Source organism: Emys orbicularis, chromosome 11 (assembly GCF_028017835.1).
Source record: "Emys orbicularis isolate rEmyOrb1 chromosome 11, rEmyOrb1.hap1, whole genome shotgun sequence".
Taxonomy (NCBI): domain Eukaryota; kingdom Metazoa; phylum Chordata; order Testudines; family Emydidae; genus Emys; species Emys orbicularis.
Genome location: NC_088693.1, coordinates 59,618,433 through 59,637,547, shown reverse-complemented (window position 1 = coordinate 59,637,547; position 19,115 = coordinate 59,618,433). Strand labels below are relative to the sequence as shown.

At 43.8% G+C, this 19,115-nt stretch overlaps 2 protein-coding genes across 2 annotated transcripts in view; both read right to left on the bottom strand.

Annotated features, from left to right (window-relative positions):
• Positions 1–19,115, bottom strand: part of BMPR2 (bone morphogenetic protein receptor type 2) — a 174,736-nt gene that overhangs the window by 110,331 nt on the left and 45,290 nt on the right. The gene's annotated exons all lie outside the window — the stretch shown is intronic.
• On the bottom strand, positions 10,580–13,105 carry LOC135885384 (uncharacterized). The gene is made up of 2 exons (XM_065413054.1): positions 12,309–13,105; positions 10,580–11,158 (listed from the first exon to the last, which is right to left on the bottom strand). Exons 1-2 carry the CDS (start codon positions 12,835–12,837, stop codon positions 10,629–10,631), a joined length of 1,059 nt encoding a protein of 352 aa, XP_065269126.1. The 5' UTR covers positions 12,838–13,105; the 3' UTR covers positions 10,580–10,628.

The following is a 19,115-nucleotide window of genomic DNA, read 5'->3' as shown; positions in this document are numbered from 1 at the left end:
GGGCATTTGTGAGTACATGAATTTTATTTCTCCATGTACTTCGCAATCCAGTATCATAGATAACTTGGCACATTTTTAGTTTCCATTTTCATAGTGTACAACAAAAATTGTGCTGTATGGAAGTTTACCATATACATACTATAATCAACAACAAAATCCACCATTCCTCCAGGAAAAATGATCTCCCTCTGGCCCAGCTGTGCTGGCCAGATTGCTGTTTTCCTGGATATCCTATTAGATCTCCCAGTATTAGTTTACAACTCAGGTATTTGCAAAAGAAACAAAATTTTAAAAGCCTGGAAGAGATTTATTTTGCTAATTTACGTAACAAATCAGCTAACATGAACAAAATACCTTTCACAGTTGACAGTGCTGGATAGTATCACACTGTAGCTTAATTTTCATGTCTTTTTTCAATCAGTATTGGAGACTTTATGGGAAGGGGTATGAGGAAGACAGAGAAGAGACTGATTGAGGCGTATCCAAGTAACACACTCTTCCAAGCCATTCAGTGAGATCAATTCACATTATAATCACATAACTGCTGAACTCTAAACTATTCTGGGTTCCCTTCACGCTTAGATAGTCTCAGTGTACAATTTTACATGTGAGTTGTTCAAAACATTTGATAAGGCAGTACTTTTTACCCTGTGTCTGTACAAAGAGCTTTTTATGGCCAGCACTACTCAAAGCTACACCAGCACCACAAAGATGTACTTTTTAATAGCTTGAATTTAGTTTAGTAGTATGATCACAGGTTGCATTCTACTTTTTCCTTCTGCATTAGAAGAACTTCATTTCAGACAGCTACGAACTTTCTTGTTTGATCTCAAAAGGACTGAGTTACTTTAGATCTCAAATATCTAAAAAGATCTTAAAATATGGCCTCTTGCAGTTAAACATTTATTTCTCCAGCTGTGTAATTGAAGCATATAATATTTTAATTATTGCGTGTCTCATATACTTAAAGAAACCTAGGCATGTGCATTACAGAAAGTTATGCACAAATGTATGTACATTAGCATTTCATTCACATCATTTACTGTTACAGTGAGCAATTTAAGGACATATGGATCAACTGACATATTTCCTTTTCAACAAAATGTACAATTTTAAAGATATGGAAAATCTGAGGCCCAAACTGCACAAAGGATCTTTTAAACTGCCTTATTTTGCTACACTGGTCATGTTTTCTTCATTCTCATCTGGGTCATAAAACTGCAAAAGAAAAGTCACTTTTATTAACAGTATTGAAGGACAGAAGTTTGAATGCCCTATTACAATTGTTGTGTCTCATTAATACACCAAAAAAAAAAAAAAAAAAAAAGGGAGGGGGCCAGGGGATGCTCTATTCAGCTTTACAACAGCTAGTAGAAGTTAAGGGCTAAATTTAATTCCAAGAGTTCAGCTAGACCCATTTAACACAATAAAACACAGCAATTCATAGGTGAAGCAGACTTTTCTTCCTTTCCCCTCCCCCTTTTCCAATTGCTTCTCAGAGAAAATGCTGAGGCTCCACTGCATTGGACGTCTGGCTGTGATCCAAAATGCACTTAATGAGGTCCTGGCAACTCCCCAGCATTACAGATGCCTCTCCAGCACCACAAACAGCCTCCACCAAATAGACAGGAACCACAGGCAAATCTGTGCCTGACAGCAGGGCTTTTACTTCCAAAGAGAAAAGAGACAAACAAGGACTCTAGAAAATAATGTATCCCAGATATTGCTAAATTAATCTAGGGTAATTTCAATCCTTTTTCCTCCATCATAACCATAATCTTTAATGAGTTGTTATAATTAACACACAGTTTGACTGAAGTATTACACAGATTTAAAAGCTTACAGCAGTATTACAATTGTACAGTGGGTAAAGAAATGTATGTCTTTAAAACAGACATCTGCAGCAGCCAAGACAAAACTGTTACATTAACAACAATTTAACAGTTTTAAAGTATTTTCTACCGTACTCTGGCTGGGCAAATAGCATATACACATGTTTTCACCATAATCAAAGTATTGATGCTTTGAATTAATGAAATAAAGCAGTAATCTAATGAGTTTGACAATGTTCAATATAACTTGATAGATGTTGCAATATCAGCTCACATCTCATCAAAACCAAACATTAAAACAGTTAAAAAAATAATGCACATTCACCCTACATCTACTTGTAAGATAGTGCTCTAGAATGATTACTCCTCTTTAAAGGCCCCAGTTACAGGGTTGACCCAAACAATACAAACTATCATTATAGAAAATAGATGCCATTTAATTTGATTCTATTTAGAAAAAGTACTTATATGTCTCTATGTGCATTTATAAAACCTGTTAAATTAATAATGCAGCTTAGTTGTTTCTGAAGCAGTGCCAATTAGAGGGCTCAACCCAAAGCCCTGTTAAAAAGCCTCAAATTCCCCCCAAAGACAACTTCAATTAAGGCTTTTCTTCCTGTATAGTACATTCCAAAACATGACCTCCAAATGCAGTATTATTCTGATATTTTACCGAGCTTACATATTTAAGTCAGTAGTGTAGTGGTAGTAAAACTGAAGTAGCCACATGCCAGATTCCTTGGACAGGTGGTTGGGATTCCTTCCAAGACCTTTCCACTGCACGTGCTCCTAGGGCCCCTCTCAGGTCCAGGAAGCCCCCTCATCTCCCCTGTGGTGGGTGCAGGGGAGGGGTCTGCCATCACATGTGTGCCTCCTCCCCTGCTGCTGCCCCTCACTGTAGCCTCACTGGGGGTGGGGGATGGGGCTGCCCCTTGCCCAGCATGGGGCAGGAGGGGCCCTATGCTGGAAAAGGGAAGGGTCCTTGGCAGATGGGCAGGGTCAGCCTGCCCTGGCACTAGTGCATGGGGGGCACTAGGACCCTGCAGCCGCAGTTGATGCCGGGAGCCAGCAGAGCAGAGTGGAGTGCAGAACTGCAGGCGAAAGGCAGGGACGCTATGGGGCCTGGGGGAGGTGCACGGGGGCAGCAAGTGGGGACCACGGGACACTCAGGGGAAGCACGTGGGGGCGGCAGGCCCCTGGGCCCTGAATATTGTTGAAGCCCGGACACCATGGGCCCATATAACTTGCCACCCCTGAGGGTGGCAATACCATGCTGTTGCTTTACACTTTTTGTAAGGCTTCAGCACCTTTGACTGCAGGAATAATGATTACATTTCATTTAGTGCTTCTATGAGTATGTACAGTAATTTGCTATCACTGTTTTCTGGGGTGGTGGGTCGTCACAGCCTGAAATATTTTCAAAGCAGGGCCCAGCAAAAAAAAGTTTGAGAACCCCTGCTTTAGGGCTTCTCACATTCTCCCCAATTTGCTAGCCATATTCACAGATTAAGGCCAGAAGTGACCGTGGTGATCATCTAGTCTGACCTCCTGTATAGCACAGGCCATAAAACTTCCCCCAAATAACTCCTAGAGAATATCTTTTATAAAAGCATCCAATCTTGATTTAAAAATGGAGAATTCACCACAACTCTTGGCAAATTGTTTCAATGGTTAGTTATTCTCATTGTCAAAAATTTACACCTTATTTCCAATCTGAATTTGTCTAGAGTGAACTTCCAGCCATTGGACAGTGTTATACCTTTCTCTGCTAGACTCAAGAGATCATTAGTAAATATTTGTTCCCCATGTAGGTACTTTCAAACTGTAAACAAATCACTCCTTAACCTTCTCTTTGTTAAACTACATCGAATGAGCTCCTTAAGCCTATCCTTATAAGGCAGGTTTTCTAATCCTTTCATCATTTTCATGGCTCTTCTCTGAACCCTCTCCAATTTTTCAATATCCTCTTGAACTGGGGATACCAGAACTGGACACAGTATTCCAGCAGTCACATCAGTGTCAAATTTAGAGGTAAAATAACCTCTCTACTCCTACTTAAGATTCTCTTGTTTATGCATCTAAGGAACGCACTAGTTCTTTTTGTCACAATGGGTGCTCAAGTTCAGCTGATTATCCAGGCCAACCACCAAATCTTTTTCAGAGTCACTGCTTCCCAGAATGTCATCCCCCATCACGTAGGTATGGCCTATATTCTTAATTCCAATATTATACATTTAAACATGTTAAAACACATACTGTTTGCTTGCACTCAGTTTACCATTCAAAACAGATCGCTCTGTTTCAATTACCGGTCTTCATTATTTACACCACTTCGCCAATTTTTGTTTCATATACAGTCATCACTGAAAGTCTGTAGATCTTCTTCCAGGTCATTAATAAAAATGTTAACCAGCATAGGGATAAGAACCAATCCCTGCAGGAGCCCACTAGAAACACACCTGTTTGATGATGACTCCCCATTTACAGTTACATTTTGAGACCAAGCAGTTAGCTAGCATTTAAGCAGTTTAATGTGTGCCACATTAATTTTATATCTTTCTAGTTTTTTAATCAAAATGTCATGCAGTTACCAAGGCAAATGTCTTACAGAAGTCTAGGTATATTATATCAAAAGATGTGGACAGATTGGAGAAAGTCCAGAGATGGGCAACAAAAATGATTAAAGGTCTAGAACAGGGGTCGGCAACGTCTGGCAAGCGGCTCAACAGGGTAAGCACCCTGGCGGGCCGGGCCAGTTTATTTACCTGCTGATGCGGCAGGTTTGGCCGATCGCAGCCCCCACTGGCCGCGGTTCACCGTCCCGGGCCAATGGGGGGCGGCGAGAAGCGGCGCGGGTGAGGGACGAGCTGGCCGCAGCTTCCCACCGCCCCCATTGGCCCGGGTCGGCGAACCGCGGCCAGTGGGGGCCGCGATCGGCCGAACCTGCCGCGTCAGCAGGTAAATACACTGGCCCGGCCCGCCAGGGTGCTTACCCTGGCGAGCTGCGTGCCAAACGTTGCCGACCCCTGGTCGAGAACAAGAGTTCTCAACCAGGGGTCCGGGGCCCCCTAAGGGACCACAAGCAGGTTTCAGGGGGGCCTTCAAGCAGGGCCAGCATTAGACTCACTGGGGCCCAGGGCAGAAAGCCAAAGCCCCACTGCATGGGGCTGCAGCCCAGGTCCCTGAGCCCTACCTTCCGGGGCTGAAGCTGAAGCCTGAGCAATGTAGCTTTGTGGGGGCCCCTGTGGCATGGCGCCCCAGGCAATTGCCTGATTACTACCCCCTAACACCGTCCCTGGCTTTTATATGAAGAAAACTAGTTACTGTGGCACAGATGAGCCGTGGAATTTTTATAGCATGTTGGGGGGAGCCTCAGAAAGAAAAAGGTTGAGAACCTCTGGTCTAGAACATGACCTGTGAGGGAAGATTGAAAAAAAATTGGGTTTGTTTAGTCTAGAGAAGAGAAGACAGAGGGGACATGATAACAGTTTTCAAGTACATAAAAGGTTGTTACAAGGAGGAGGGAGAAAAATTGTTCTTCTTAACCTCTGAGGATAGGACAAGAAGCAACAGGCTGAAATTGCACCAAGGGAGGTTTAGGCTGGACATTAGGAAAAACTTCCTAACTGTCAGGGTGGTTAAGCACTGAAATAAATTGCCTAGGGAGGTTGTGGAATCTCCATCATTGGAGATTTTTAAGAGCAGATTAGACAAACACCTGTCAGGGATGGTCTAGATAATCCTGCCATGAGTACGGGGGACTGGACTAGATGACTTCTTGAGATCCCTTCCAGTCCTATGATTCTATGAATACTATTACCTTTATCAACCAAACTTGTAATCTCATCAAAAAATATATCAAGTTAGTTTGACAGGATTTACCTTCTATAAACGCATGTTAATTGGCCTGAATTATATTACCCTCCTATAATTCTTTATTAATCGAATCGCATAACAGCCATTCCATTATCTTGCCCAGGAACAATATCAGACTGTCAGGCCTGTAATTAGTCCAGTCATCCTGTTTACCTTTCTGAAATATTGGCACAATATTAACATTCCTCCAGACTTCTGGAACTTCCCCAGTATTTCAAGTTATTGAAAATCAACATTAATGGCATAGTAAGCTCCTCAGCCAGCTCTTTTAAAACTCTTGGATGCAAGGTCTCCAAACTTTCTGATTTAAAAATGTTTAACTTTCGTAGCTGAAGTTTAACATTCTTCTGAGATACTAGTGGAATGAAAAGGGTGTTATCACCATATGATGAGAATACATCATCTCTTTTTCCCAAATACAGAACAGAAATATTTTTGAACACTTTTGCCTTTTCTGTATTATTGATCATTCTACTATTTCCCTCTAGTAATGGACCATTGTTAGGATTATTTTTGTTTCTAATATACTTAAAAAACTCCTCCTTATTGTCCTTAACGCTGATGGCCATAGATTTCTCCTTGTATCCTTTTGCTTCCCTTATCAATTTTCTGTAATTCCTAGCTTCTGATTTATGTTCATTCCTATCAACTTTACGATGGTTCTAATGCATTTGTAGAGCTAAAGGGGTAGTAATTGCTCATTCTTAAGAAGAGATATTTGGCAAATATCAAGATTTCCTTATTCTATGCTATTCCCTTCCCCCCCCCCCCCCCGTGAATTAGTACTTTTAAAAAATCCATTTAATTGTTTTTGTTAAACAGCAAAAAAGCATCAATATTCTTTATTTCAAAGCTGTTCAATAAACTATAACCAATATGTCAAACGCTAGAAATTATAAATGCAATTCACCACACCTTTAATATTCTTTGTTAAATCAATTTTCAGCTCAGGAAGTAACTTTTGTTTTGTTTTTTTCAGAGCAAATAGCTTTTTGGTCTCTCAGCAATGCCCATATCAGTCCTGAAGCAATTAATCTTTTCTCTGGGGTTTGAAAAGGTTATTATAGCCTCATTTCTTATTAGGTGTAAGCCCTACTCGTAGCCTTCAATAATTCATTAGTGGCAATCATATATACCAGGCCATGCTAAAGAGAAAGAATTGTAAATAAATCTATTACAAAACATTATTTTACACACAAACACACAAAATCTTAAATGCCAAGAAGAATATGACTTTTCTTTATGAAAATGCAACATAATAAAATAATAAAAATAAAAAAAATATTACAGGTTCTTTTATCAGAGAAGATTTGCCCTTCAAGGCCCCAATTCAGCAAAGCACTTAAGCACAAGCTTAATTTTAAATATTTAAAGTTAAGGACATGCGTAAGTGTATGACTAGATTGAGGCTCAAGCAGTCACGGCTTTGTGACTCTATACTCCATTTAATATGAGAACACAGTAAAACTGAGTTATGTAGAGGTGAAATTAATACCTTCTTGCCTGCGCCTATCTCTATTCCCCACATTATGATCCCTGGCATTCTATAGCTATTTTTCATGCAACAAAGTCTGCTTGTTACTAAAAGAGTTGCAAAGTATATCTTACTTATTTTCTTCAGAAACTGAGATGTGGGCTAGGAAAATCAGGCCTGTGTAATTTACTCAAACGCCTTCAGATTCTTTCACAATCTGAAGATACACACACACACTTTTTACATAATACCAATCACTATATAGGGGAACAGAGTGCAAACATTTAGAACGATCATCATAAAACTGCATCCACAGAGAAGCAGCCACACTACCAAATAACCCAAAATGGACAAGATTAACTCACCCTCCCCAGAAAGGACATGCAGTGAGCCATGAAGAGTACTTAAGGCCCTTTGTTTTCAGTTTTTACTGATCCTTTCTCAACAATTCCCAGGTTTTACAAATGCTATTTGTTTTTGACTGATTTGCACGTGAATTTTGGATCACTTCAGTACAGGAAAATACTGATATATTAAGAACATCCAGTACATTACATGATGCGAGACTGCCTGTTAAAATAAGGCAATGTAGTAGAAGAAACATGTATGTACACATATACGGGTATATGTACAGTTTGTGAAATAACCCATAGCATTAAGCTGCTTTTACTTTCAATCCTCTTACTTTTCTCTATTTGTTGCTTTTTTCTGCCCTCCTATCCCCCAATATTTACCCAGACAATTGTGAAGTTAATTTTTTGCATTGATGTTCATCCATTTTAAAATTTTTGTAAAACACAGACAAATTATTGGAAAATTTAAAACAAAATAAAAAAATAAAAATGAAGGGCCTTAAGAATACTATACCCCAGGGGTCGGCAACCTTTCAGAAGTGGTGTGCCGAGTCTTTATTTATTCACTCAAATTTAAGGTTTCGCGTGCCAGTAATACATTTTAACGTTTTTAGAAGGTCTCTTTCTATAAGTCTGTAATATATAACTAAACTATTGTTGTATGCAAAGTAAATAAGGTTTTTAAAATGTTTAAGAAGCTTAATTTAAAATTAAATTAAATGCAGAGCCCCCCAGACCGGTGGCCAGGACCCAGGCAGCGTGAGTGTCACTTGAAAATCAGCTTGCGTGCCGCCTTTGGCACACGTGCCATAGGTTGCTTACCCCTGCTATACCCTATAAGCAACTCAGGTTATAACTATACCACATTCTTGCAAAATTCCACTTGCCCACTTAATTGCGGCAAGTAGTTTTTTGGAGCAGGAAAGTAAAACATTAGTTTCTTTCACCATTTACCATGATAAAGAGCAGGAGACTTGTTTTTGTACTAGGGCTAATAAAGGATCTTGACAGTTTTGCAAGGCTGCTATAAGTCTAGGAATCTATGACTAAGCAATGTCTGTACTGTACATACTTCTGCTTTCAGTAAATATTATGAACATTACTTATATTTACATTACATTATTTACATTTTCTGTATTGTCTTAAGCAAGTAACCAAGGGCCCAGCAAAAACAAAAATTAGAGACACTCTCTTGGGGTATGTCTACACTACGGGATTAATCCGAATTTAGATAATTCGAATTTGGGAAACAGATTGTATAAATTCGATTGTATGCGGCCACACTAAGCACATTAATTCGGCGGTGTGCGTCCATGTACCGGGGCTAGCGTCGATTGCTGGAGCGTTACACTGTGGGTAGCTATCCCATAGCTATCCCATAGTTCCCGCAGTCTCCCCTGCCCATTGGAATTCTAGGTTGAGATCCCAGTGCCTGATGGGACAAAAAACATTGTCGCAGGTGGTTCTGGGTACAGCCTCACCCCTCCCTCCCTCCCTGCATGAAAGCAACGGACGGCAGATAACCATTTCGCGCCTTTTTTCCTGGGTGAACACTGCAGACTCCATACCACGGCAAGTATGGAGCCCGCTCAGCTCCAGACAGCAGTCATGAACATTGTAAACACCTCCCGCGTTCTCGTGGAGTTTATGCTGAGCCAGGACCAGAAAAACGAGGCGAGGAGGCGGCGGCGGCGGCGGGAGCGCCGCGACCAGCGTGATGAGGACATGGACATGGACATGGACACGGACACAGAATTCTCTCAAACCGCGGGCCCCGGTGCTTTGGAGATCATGTTGTTAATGGGGCAGGTTCTATCCATGGAACGCCGATTCTGGGCAAGGGAAACAAGCACAGACTGGTGGGACCGCATAGTGTTGCAGGTGTGGGATGATTCCCAGTGGCTGCGGAACTTACGCATGCGTAAGGGCACTTTCATGGAACTTTGTGACTTGCTGTCCCCTGCCCTGAAACGCCAGAATACCAAGATGAGAGCAGCCCTCACAGTTGAGAAGCAAGTGGCGATAGCCCTGTGGAAGCTTGCAACGCCAGACAGCTACCGGTCAGTCGGGAATCAATTTGGAGTGGGCAAATCTACTGTGGGGGCTGCTGTGATGCAAGTAGCCAAAGCAATCATTGAGGTGCTGCTACGAAAGGTAGTGACTCTGGGAAATGTGCAGGTCATAGTGGATGGCTTTGCTGCAATGGGATTCCCTAACTGTGGTGGGGCGATAGATGGAACCCATATCCCTATCTTAGCACCGGAGCACCAGGGTAGCCAGTACATAAACTGCAAGGGGTACTTTTCAATGGTGCTGCAAGCACTTGTGGATCACAAGGGACGTTTCACCAACATCAACGCGGGCTGGCCGGGAAGGGTTCATGATGCTCGCGTCTTCAGGAACACTATTCTGTTTAAAGGGCTGCAGCAAGGGACTTACTTCCCGGACCAGAAAATAACCGTTGGGGATGTTGAAATGCCAATAGTTATTCTTGGGGACCCAGCCTACCCCTTAATGCCATGGCTCATGAAGCCATACACAGGCAGCCTGGACAGGAGTCAGGAGCTGTTTAACTACAGGCTGAGCAAGTGCAGAATGGTGGTAGAATGTGCATTTGGCCGTTTAAAAGGTCGCTGGCGATCGCTACTGACTCGCTCTGACCTCAGCCAAAGAAATCTCCCCATTGTTATTTCTGCTTGCTGTGTGCTCCACAATCTCTGTGAAAGTAAGGGGGAGACCTTTATGGCAGGGTGGGAGGCTGAGGCAAATCGCCTGGCTGCTGATTACGCGCAGCCAGACACCAGGGCGATTAAAAGAGCACACCAGGAAGCAGTGTGCATCAGAGAAGCTTTGAAAACCAGTTTCATGACTGGCCAAGCTACAGTGTGAAATTTCTGTTTGTTTCTCCTTCATGAAAACCCGCCCCCTTTATTGACTCATTCTCTGTAAGGAACCCACCCTCCCCCTTCCCCCAGCTTGCTTTCAAACCAAATAAAGTCACTATCGTTTAAAAATCATTTATTCTTTATTCATAGATTATAAAAAGAGGGAGGGAACCCGGGTGGGGTTTGGGAGGAGGGAAGGAAAAGGCCATTAAAAAATGGTTAAAAAAATGACAGCCTTTTGCTTGGGCTGTCCACTGGGGTGGAATGGGAAGGTGTACGGAGCCTCCCCCCCCCGCGTTCTTACACGTCTGGGTGAGGAGGCTATGGAACATGGTGAGGGGGGAGGGGGGTTATACAGGGGCTGTAGCGGCACTCTGTTATCCTGCTGCCGTTCCTGAAGCTCCACCAGACGCCGGAGCATATCTGTTTGTTCACGCAGCAGCCCCAGCGTTGCATCCTGCCTCCTCTGATCTTCCTGCCGCCATCTCTCATCTCGAGCATCTCTCCTCTCCTCATGTTGGTCCCTCCTGTCCTCACATTGGTCCCTCCTGTCCTCACGTTCACTGGCTTCTTTCCTATACTTTGAAACCGTGTCCTTCCACTCATTCAGATGAGCTCTGTCACTGCGGGTGGATTCCATGATTTCTGCGAACATGTCGTCTCGCGTCTTCTTCTTCCGACGCCTTATCTGTGATAGCCTTCGGGATGGAGGAGGGAGGCTTGAAGAATTTGCAGCTGCTGGAGGGAGGGAAAAAAGGAGAGAATTTTTTAAAAAGATACATTTTGCAGAACAATGCTTATACTCTTTCACGGTGACCAACACTATTCACATTACATAGCACATGTGATTTCTGTGCAAGGTCGCATTTTGCCTCTTAATATTGAGTGCCTGTGGCTTTGCTGCTGGAGATCACAGACGCAGGTCCGGGCAACAGAATTCGGCTTGCATGCAGCCATGGTAAGCCATTGTCTTTCGGCTTCTGCGCCCTCCTTTCCCACATACCAAGCAAAGCCCGTTGAGTGCTGCGGTTTTCCTGTTAACCTTCAGCAGCAGAAAACAAACTAACCCCCCCCCCCATCCAATTCTCTGGATGATCGCTTTATCCCTCCCCCCACCGCGTGGCTGGTATCAGGGAAGATCCCTGCAGAAAACAAACTAACCCCCACCCCCATCCAATTCTCTGGGATGATCGCTTTATCCCTCCCCCCACCGCGTGGCTGGTATCAGGGAAGATCCCCGCAGGAACCAAACTAACACCCCCACCCCGCCATGAATTCTCTGGGATGATCGCTTTATCCCTCCCCCCACCGCGTGGCTGGTATCAGGGAAGATCCCTGCTAGACAAACGCGAAAAGCTCTGGGCCAATCCCCCCCCCTCTCCCCCCCGCGCTCGCCTAACTGCAGGGAAGGATTTCTTTTCAGCCACAGGCAAACAGCCCAGTAGGAACGGCCACCTCTGTCCCCTTAATTAAATTCCCGTATTTCAACCAGGTTACCATGAGCGATATCACTCTCCTGAGGATTACACAGCAAGATAAAGAACGGATGTTGCTTGAATGCCAGCAAACACCGGGACCATACGCTGCCAGGCTTTGTCATGCAATGATACCAGATTACTTGCTGCAAGCATGGCGCGGTCAAGTGTCCTACCATGGAGGACGGAATAAGGCTGCACTGCCCAGAAACCTTGTGGCAAGGCTTTTGGAGTACCTCCAGGAGAGCTTCATGGAGATGTCCCTGGAGGATTTCCGCTCCATCCCCAGACACGTTAACAGACTTTTCCAGTAGCTGTACTGGCTGCGAATGCATCCCAAGTCCTCAGGGCAAAATAATCATTAAAAAATCTTACTTTTAAAACAAGTTTTATATTTTAAAAGGTAAACTCACCTAAGGTCCCTTCCATGGGGTCGTGGTCTTGGATACTGGCTTGGGAGGGTACTTCAGTCAGGCTGAGAAAAAGATCCTGGCTGTTGGGGAGAACGGAGTGCTGGGTGCTCTCCCCAAGCTCGTCCTCCTCCTCCTCTTCCCCCTCCGCAGAATCCTCAGGTGTAGCTGATGAGATTATCCCCGCCTCGGAATCCACGGTCACAGGTGGGGTAGTCGTGGCGGCCCCCCCTAGAATTGCATGCAGCTCGGCGTAGAAGCGGCATGTCCGCGGCTCTGACCCGGAGCGACCGTTTGCCACCTTTGTTTTTTGATAGGCTTGTCTGAGCTCCTTGACTTTCACGCAGCACTGATCTGAGTCCCTATTGTGGCCTCTCTCCATCATGCCCTTGGAGATTTTTTCAAAAGTTCTGGCATTTCGTCTCTTTGAACGAAGTTCTGCTAGCACTGAATCCTCTCCCCATATAGCAATCAGATCCAGTACCTCCCGTACGGTCCATGCTGGTGCTCTTTTTTGATTATCGGCCTGCATGGTTACCTGTGCTGATGAGCTATCTGTGGTCACCTGTGCTCTCCACGCTGGGCAAACAGGAAATGAAATTCAAATGTTCGCGGGGCTTTTCCTGTCTACCTGGCCAGTGCATCCGAGGTCAGATTGCTGTCCAGAGCGGTCACAATGGTGCACTGTGGGATAGCTCCCGGAGGCCAATACCATCGAATTGCGGCCACACTACCCCTAATTCGAACTGACAAAATCGATTTTGGCGCTACTCCGCTCTTCGGGGTGGAGTACAGAAATAGATTTTAAGCGCCCTTTATTTCGAACTAAATGGCTCCGTTGTGTGGACGGGTGCAGGGTTAATTCGAATTAACGCTGCTAAATCCGAATTTAAGTCGTAGTGTAGACCAGGCCTTGCAGTTAGAAATTAACATATTTTAACATTCTGTAGCACCCTAAATGAAAAACAAGAAACAGACTGGATTTTCTTTCAAAAAACACAACACTACAAAGCAACACAATGGACTTACTTCCAATACACAATGGGTTTACTTAAAATCCAATTTAAATACTCCCCTTGCCAACTCCCACCACTTTACTGATAGAAGTGCAAAGTAACATCACTGTAGACCAGACCTGCACAACGTGCGGCCCGGGGGCAGCATGCGGCCCATGTGGGCTCACTGTGCGGCCCGCGGGGGTTGAGTAGATGGGCTTACTGTGCAGCCCGCGGGGGGGTGAGTAGACAAGTGGTGGGTGAGAGAGGGGGGCTGAGTAGGTGAGTGGGCGGGCAGTGGCGGGGAATGAGTAGGCGAGCCGGGCGAGTGGAGGGCTGAGGAGGCGAGTGGGCGGGGGAGGGAGGCTGAGGCAGCGAGTGGGCGGGCAAGTGAGCCGGAGGGGTGGGGGGCTGACGAGGCGAGCGAGCAGGCATTGGCGCGGGGGGTGAGGAGGCGAGCCGGGGGAGGGGGGCTGAGGCGGCGAGTGGTGAGTCGGTGGCTGACCTGTTCTACTGATCTCGTCTGGCTCCCATCCCCTCTCCCAGGGCCGGCTCCAGGCACCAGCAAAACAAGCAGGTGCTTGGGGCAGCACGTTTCTAGGGGCGGCATTCTGGCGCCGGCCATCATAGGTGCCGACTCCGGGGCATAGGGAAAAAGTGCCCTCGCCGCCCCAGCTCGCCTCCGCTCTGCCTCCGCCTGCTCCCCTGAGCGCGCCGCCGCCACTCCGCTTCTCCCCCGTCCCTCCCAGGCTTGCCGCGCACGAAACAGTTGTTTTGCGCAGCAAGGCTGGGCGGGAGGAGAAGCCGAGCGGCGGGCGCTCGGGGTGGGCGGTGGTGGTGGAGTGGAGGTGAGCTGGAGTGGGGAGCGGTTCCTCTACCCCCCCACACTATTTCCTGCGCCCCCCCACCCTAGCTCACCTCTGCTCCGCCTGCTCCCCTGAACGTGCCGCTGCTTCGCTTCTCCGCCCTCCCTTGCCTGAGAGGGAGGGGGGAGAAGCGGAGTGGCAGCACACCCGGGGGAGCAGGCGGAGCGGAGGTGAGCTAGGGCGGGCGGTCACGGGGGTCCGCAGGAAGCAATGGGGGGGGAGAAATGCGGCACGCTGGGGGAGGAGGCGGTGCTGGGGATTTGGTGAAGGGGTTCGGAAGGGGTGGAGCCGGGGGCAGAGGGGCACGAAAAAGAAAGGGGAGGCGGCCAAAAAATTTTTTTGCTTGGGGCGGCAAAAATCCTAGAGCCGGCCCTGCCCTCTCCAAGGATTGCAGCTGTCTGGAGGTGCCTGCAATCCATGCCTTCCTCATTCATTCAATAGGGCAATTGATTACAAAGTGGGGGGAAGATCTTATTCTACTTCTAGCAAAAAAACATTTTTCTTTTACCTTAATTATACTACCTTAGGGGCCCGCTATAACATATTACCGAGGTTCAATACTGCTGTTTCGGTGGGGCGGCGCTGGGGAAGGAGGGTTTGTTTCCGCGGGGCAGGTGGCGCGGGGGGGGTTGTTTCCGTGGGGCGGGTGGCGCTGGGGGTGTGTGTGTTGTGTTTCGGGGGGGGCTGGGTGGCGCTGCGGGGGGGGGGTTGGTGGCGCTCGGGGGGTTTCGGCCCTCAGCTGTTTTCTTTGGAGTAATATGGCCCTCGCCGCTTTACGAGTTGTGCAGGCCTGCTGTAGACCCTCTCAAAACAGAAGGTCAATGTCAGCTGGTGTCACAAAGAACTACAGGCACAAAGCCACTCATTTTCCATTTTCTTTCTATTAAGGGTCTCATCCAAAGCACATTGAAGTCAATAGAAAGACTCCCACTGATTTCAGTGGGCCTGGGATCATGCCAAAAATAAGCCCCTCTCTACTGTTAATAAATTAACAAAAATATCAATAAGAACTGATACAGGAGGGAAAAATTGTAGTCTTTCTCAAAAATCTTTAGAGGAAATATTTTGCTAATTCATATCCTAATATATATAAACAATCTTATTAGTCAACAGTCTGCTAATAAATCCCTTTCACGCCCGTCTGTCACCGTGTCTCAGTGGGTCACAACTGAGAAAACCAAATTCAGGACAAGCTGCTGAGAAATAGGGCAAACACACCCCAAAACTGGTGGTTATTCTTCCATAAGATATACCAAACCAGCAACAAAAGTAAACTTCTGTCTCACCATACTGGCTAACAAGATGTCAGAAATGCAGCCTCCTTAGGTATTCCAGTCCTGGATTCAAAACCCAGACACTAGACTTAATGATGAGTAGTTATTTAAAACCAATTTCATCAAAGAGTTCTTCTGATCCCAAAGGACCAGCCACATATCCAGGTCAATATATAACTCAGATCTTAGCCAATAATCACACTGTTGCCAATTCTTTAGTATCTAACATGTAAAAGTTTATTTATAGAAAGAAAGCGAGAAGGAGAAAGCGAGAAAGAAGTGAGACTTAAAATTGGTTAAAGGAATCAAATACATACAATATTTCCTGAATGTGCATATACTATACACATCATTTACCAAACCTTTTATTATTTACATTAAAAAAGATGAGCCATAACATGATAAAACTTATCTTGTAACCACCATATTTCTCATATCTAAAAGAACCACATTTTCAAAAACAATCACCTAAACTGTGTGCCCATCGATCTGGCATTTCTGCACACAAACTGGTAGGTACACAATAACTTAGTAAACATGCAAATTTTGCAGACACAATCTAGCCAGCTCGCTTTGAAATACCACCCAAGAGAAAAAAGTAGGGAAGTCCAATATTGTTAAAATTTGATTTCTCTGGAGAAAAATTGCCATAGGTTTTCCTTTTATTCATTTTTTTTAAACTAAGCACATTCGCCACTTGCAGCATTACATTGTATATATAGGGATTGTTTTGGCATCTAACCGTCTTGGTAATTCTCAAAATAAACAATCATAAAATAGCAGAGCTGAATTTATTATTAGGACTAACAATCAGTAACTTGCATTGTAGGAGCTCAAAGCACTTTACAAAAGTTGGTATTGTGCATGGTGCTTCTACGGCATCAGCATGTTTACTGCTAGCCAGGATGTAAATGAATAGCTAATAAAGTTCTGGTTTTACTAGAAACAGTAGCAAATATTTTCTTTGTCTCCTTTTATTGAAAGCCAGCACGCTCACAAGCAGTTTGAAATTGGCCCCCCTCAACAGCCCTCCAAAGAAAAAACTAGTTCTGTTTACATTGCCATAACAGTATTTGCTGAAACAGCACTAGCTGCTAATGAGTAAATCTTCTCCATAGCTAATGCTTTTAGTTCACAGTGAATTGATCTTACTCAATATGTAGACTGCACTCATAACTGGAAACAACAAAAATGTCTCACATCCTGCTCATACTAGCAGTGCACATTTGGACCTCAGAGGCTAATATTCTAATCCATCGGTAGACTTCGACAGCTGATTTGTTCCTGTTAATGAGTCACTAACTTTTTGGTTTATTTATTAATTATTATTAAACTGTACCAAGAGGGGTCAATTTAGCCAATTTATAAGTGAGGTATGTTGAGATGAACTAAAGTGACCTAGCCTCCACGTTACTGGCCAACACTCCAACAGGATCAGTGAACCTCTCGCCTGCAGACATCCACAACAAAACCTATTACCAATTCCTAGTTTAAGGGGATATTGCAATTCTCATGAATTTTAGTCAACTATAAACTAGACAAGAAACACTGCAGTATCAGATTATGAAAACAGACCCAGCTGGTACTTCAGAATACTGGGTCTGGTCGTCTGGCTGCCTACCACAAAATCTTTACTTCGTTTAAATTCCATTCTAATTCTGCCCTCAATTGTTCCATTGCTTTAGGGAAATTTCACTTAACAATAAGGGAACCTCTGCCAATCTAGCCCTGTCTCTGTAAATAATGTACTTCATTAGTTACAGGATCATTTCTCAATGATGAACTACAGAATTTGCACTGTGTTAGCCTTTACTCTGAAATCTAAACATGAGAGCCAAAAGGATCAAGTATTATCAGAGGGCAATTTCATAACACAATGAGCCATAGTACGGGTGTTTGTGGCAGGGGCAAGCTGGCAGAATTGGAGCAACTTTAAACCTGCTGGCTATATAATACACAGATAAAAATCCCCAGTGGCTGGAGACGGGACACTAGATGGGGAGGGATTTGAGTTACTACAGAGAATTCTTTCCCAGGTATCTGTCTGGTGGGTCTTGCTCACATGCTCAGGGTCTAACTGACTGCCATATTTGGGGTCGGGAAGTAATTTCCCCCCCAGGTCATATTGGCAGAGGCTCTGGGATTTTTCACTTCCCTCTGCAGCATGGGGCACAGGTCACTTGCAGGTTTAAACTAGTGTAAATGGTGAATTCTCTGTAACATGAAGTGTTTAAACCATGATTTGAGGACTTCAGTAACGCCAATAATCACATGTAACGCAACCAGAGATTAGGGGTCTATTTCAGAAGTGGGTGGGTGAGGTTCTGTGACTTGCAATGTGCAAGAGGTCAGACTAGATGATCATGATGGTCCCTTCTGACCTTAAAGTCTATGACAGTTGAACATACAACCCTTAATAAAGCTTAAAATTTAATGTCTTCCTTGATAATAAAAAAATGTGTAAAACACATATAAGGAAGGAAACACAAACATCTTCCTGCTTACAAGCAGGATGCAGTATACCATACATACATTCACTAGAATGTAGCCTTCTGTGACTGTCAGTTTGATTGTGGAGTGATACAGGAATGAGAAGAAATCAGGGCGGACAAATGTCCATTAAAAAAATATTTCTTTATTTAAATCAGATTTTTTTTAAATTAAAATTAAATAGTTTTATTTTTAAAAAATAAACATATTTGAAATAGACCTATGCAAGGCCTAAACTTACTATTATCTATTAAATTCATTTACATTAAATAAAAAAAATATTCAGCAGTATGTTTGCTGCCAAGTTTTAAAGGAAGTCAAACCACTGAACTGGTGGAAGTCACTAGTTAAGCACTTGGAACCAGAGCATATTGAAGTGCTAAACCAGCTTTTGACACCAATAGCCTCCTCTGGAGGTACAGTGATAGGATCCCTTTCATTTCAGTTTTATTCATCTAATTCAGTTCAAAGACTAGCTCACTGCAAGTTAAGAAACTAATTAGGAGTTTCAGAGTAGCAGCCGTGTTGCTTCAACTAATTAGGAGTTGAAGCAGGAAAGCTTGTTTGCCACTTCTAATCTGTGAATAAAAACTAGGTGTTAGAAGATGAGATTCACTAGTTCTAAAAATCTTGAAGGACCTGGTGACCAGAAACAAATCAGCTCAATTCACTAGCTACAGATCCTTCCTTTGTTTAATAAATTAGTTTTAGATGAAAAACATTTCAATACATTTTAGATAAATGTTCTTATGTATCCAGCACATCTAAGGTAGCTGTTTAAATAAAATAGGTTTTTTGTACATTTTTAATTGCATTTGAATTTCCATCTAAATAGAGCTTGACATAAATCATAGGTAACAAATTAATATAGTAAATAAGAAATGAATCATTCACCATTTTCTAATATAATTAAAAAAGTAAAAATTACAAATCTGAATAAATATAAATTAATCTATATAATTGCTTAAATAAATGTGTATAGACAGTATATCATCCTGGTTAGTAAAAGTAGTACCAGATTTAGCATAAAGACTATATCTCTTGCAACTATGTTGCAAATCAGCATGTTTTAATAGTTACCATCTAATGAAAATCAACTTCTCTTTGGGAAAATAAAGAAAATACAAATACAAAGCAACAGCAGGTCACATGGCTATGAGGTAGCAATGGTGGAGTGCAGAATAG

What these genes read in the sequence shown, in the direction of transcription:
- LOC135885384 (XM_065413054.1), bottom strand. Translation starts at nt 12,837, where the DNA reads ATGCAGGCCGATAATCAAAAAAGAGCACCAGCATGGACCGTACGGGAG. An exon ending in CCCCATGGAAGGGACCTTAG is followed by an intron (nt 11,159 to 12,308) that starts GTGAGTTTACCT and finishes CCCTCCCTCCAG; the next exon opens with CAGCTGCAAATTCTTCAAGC.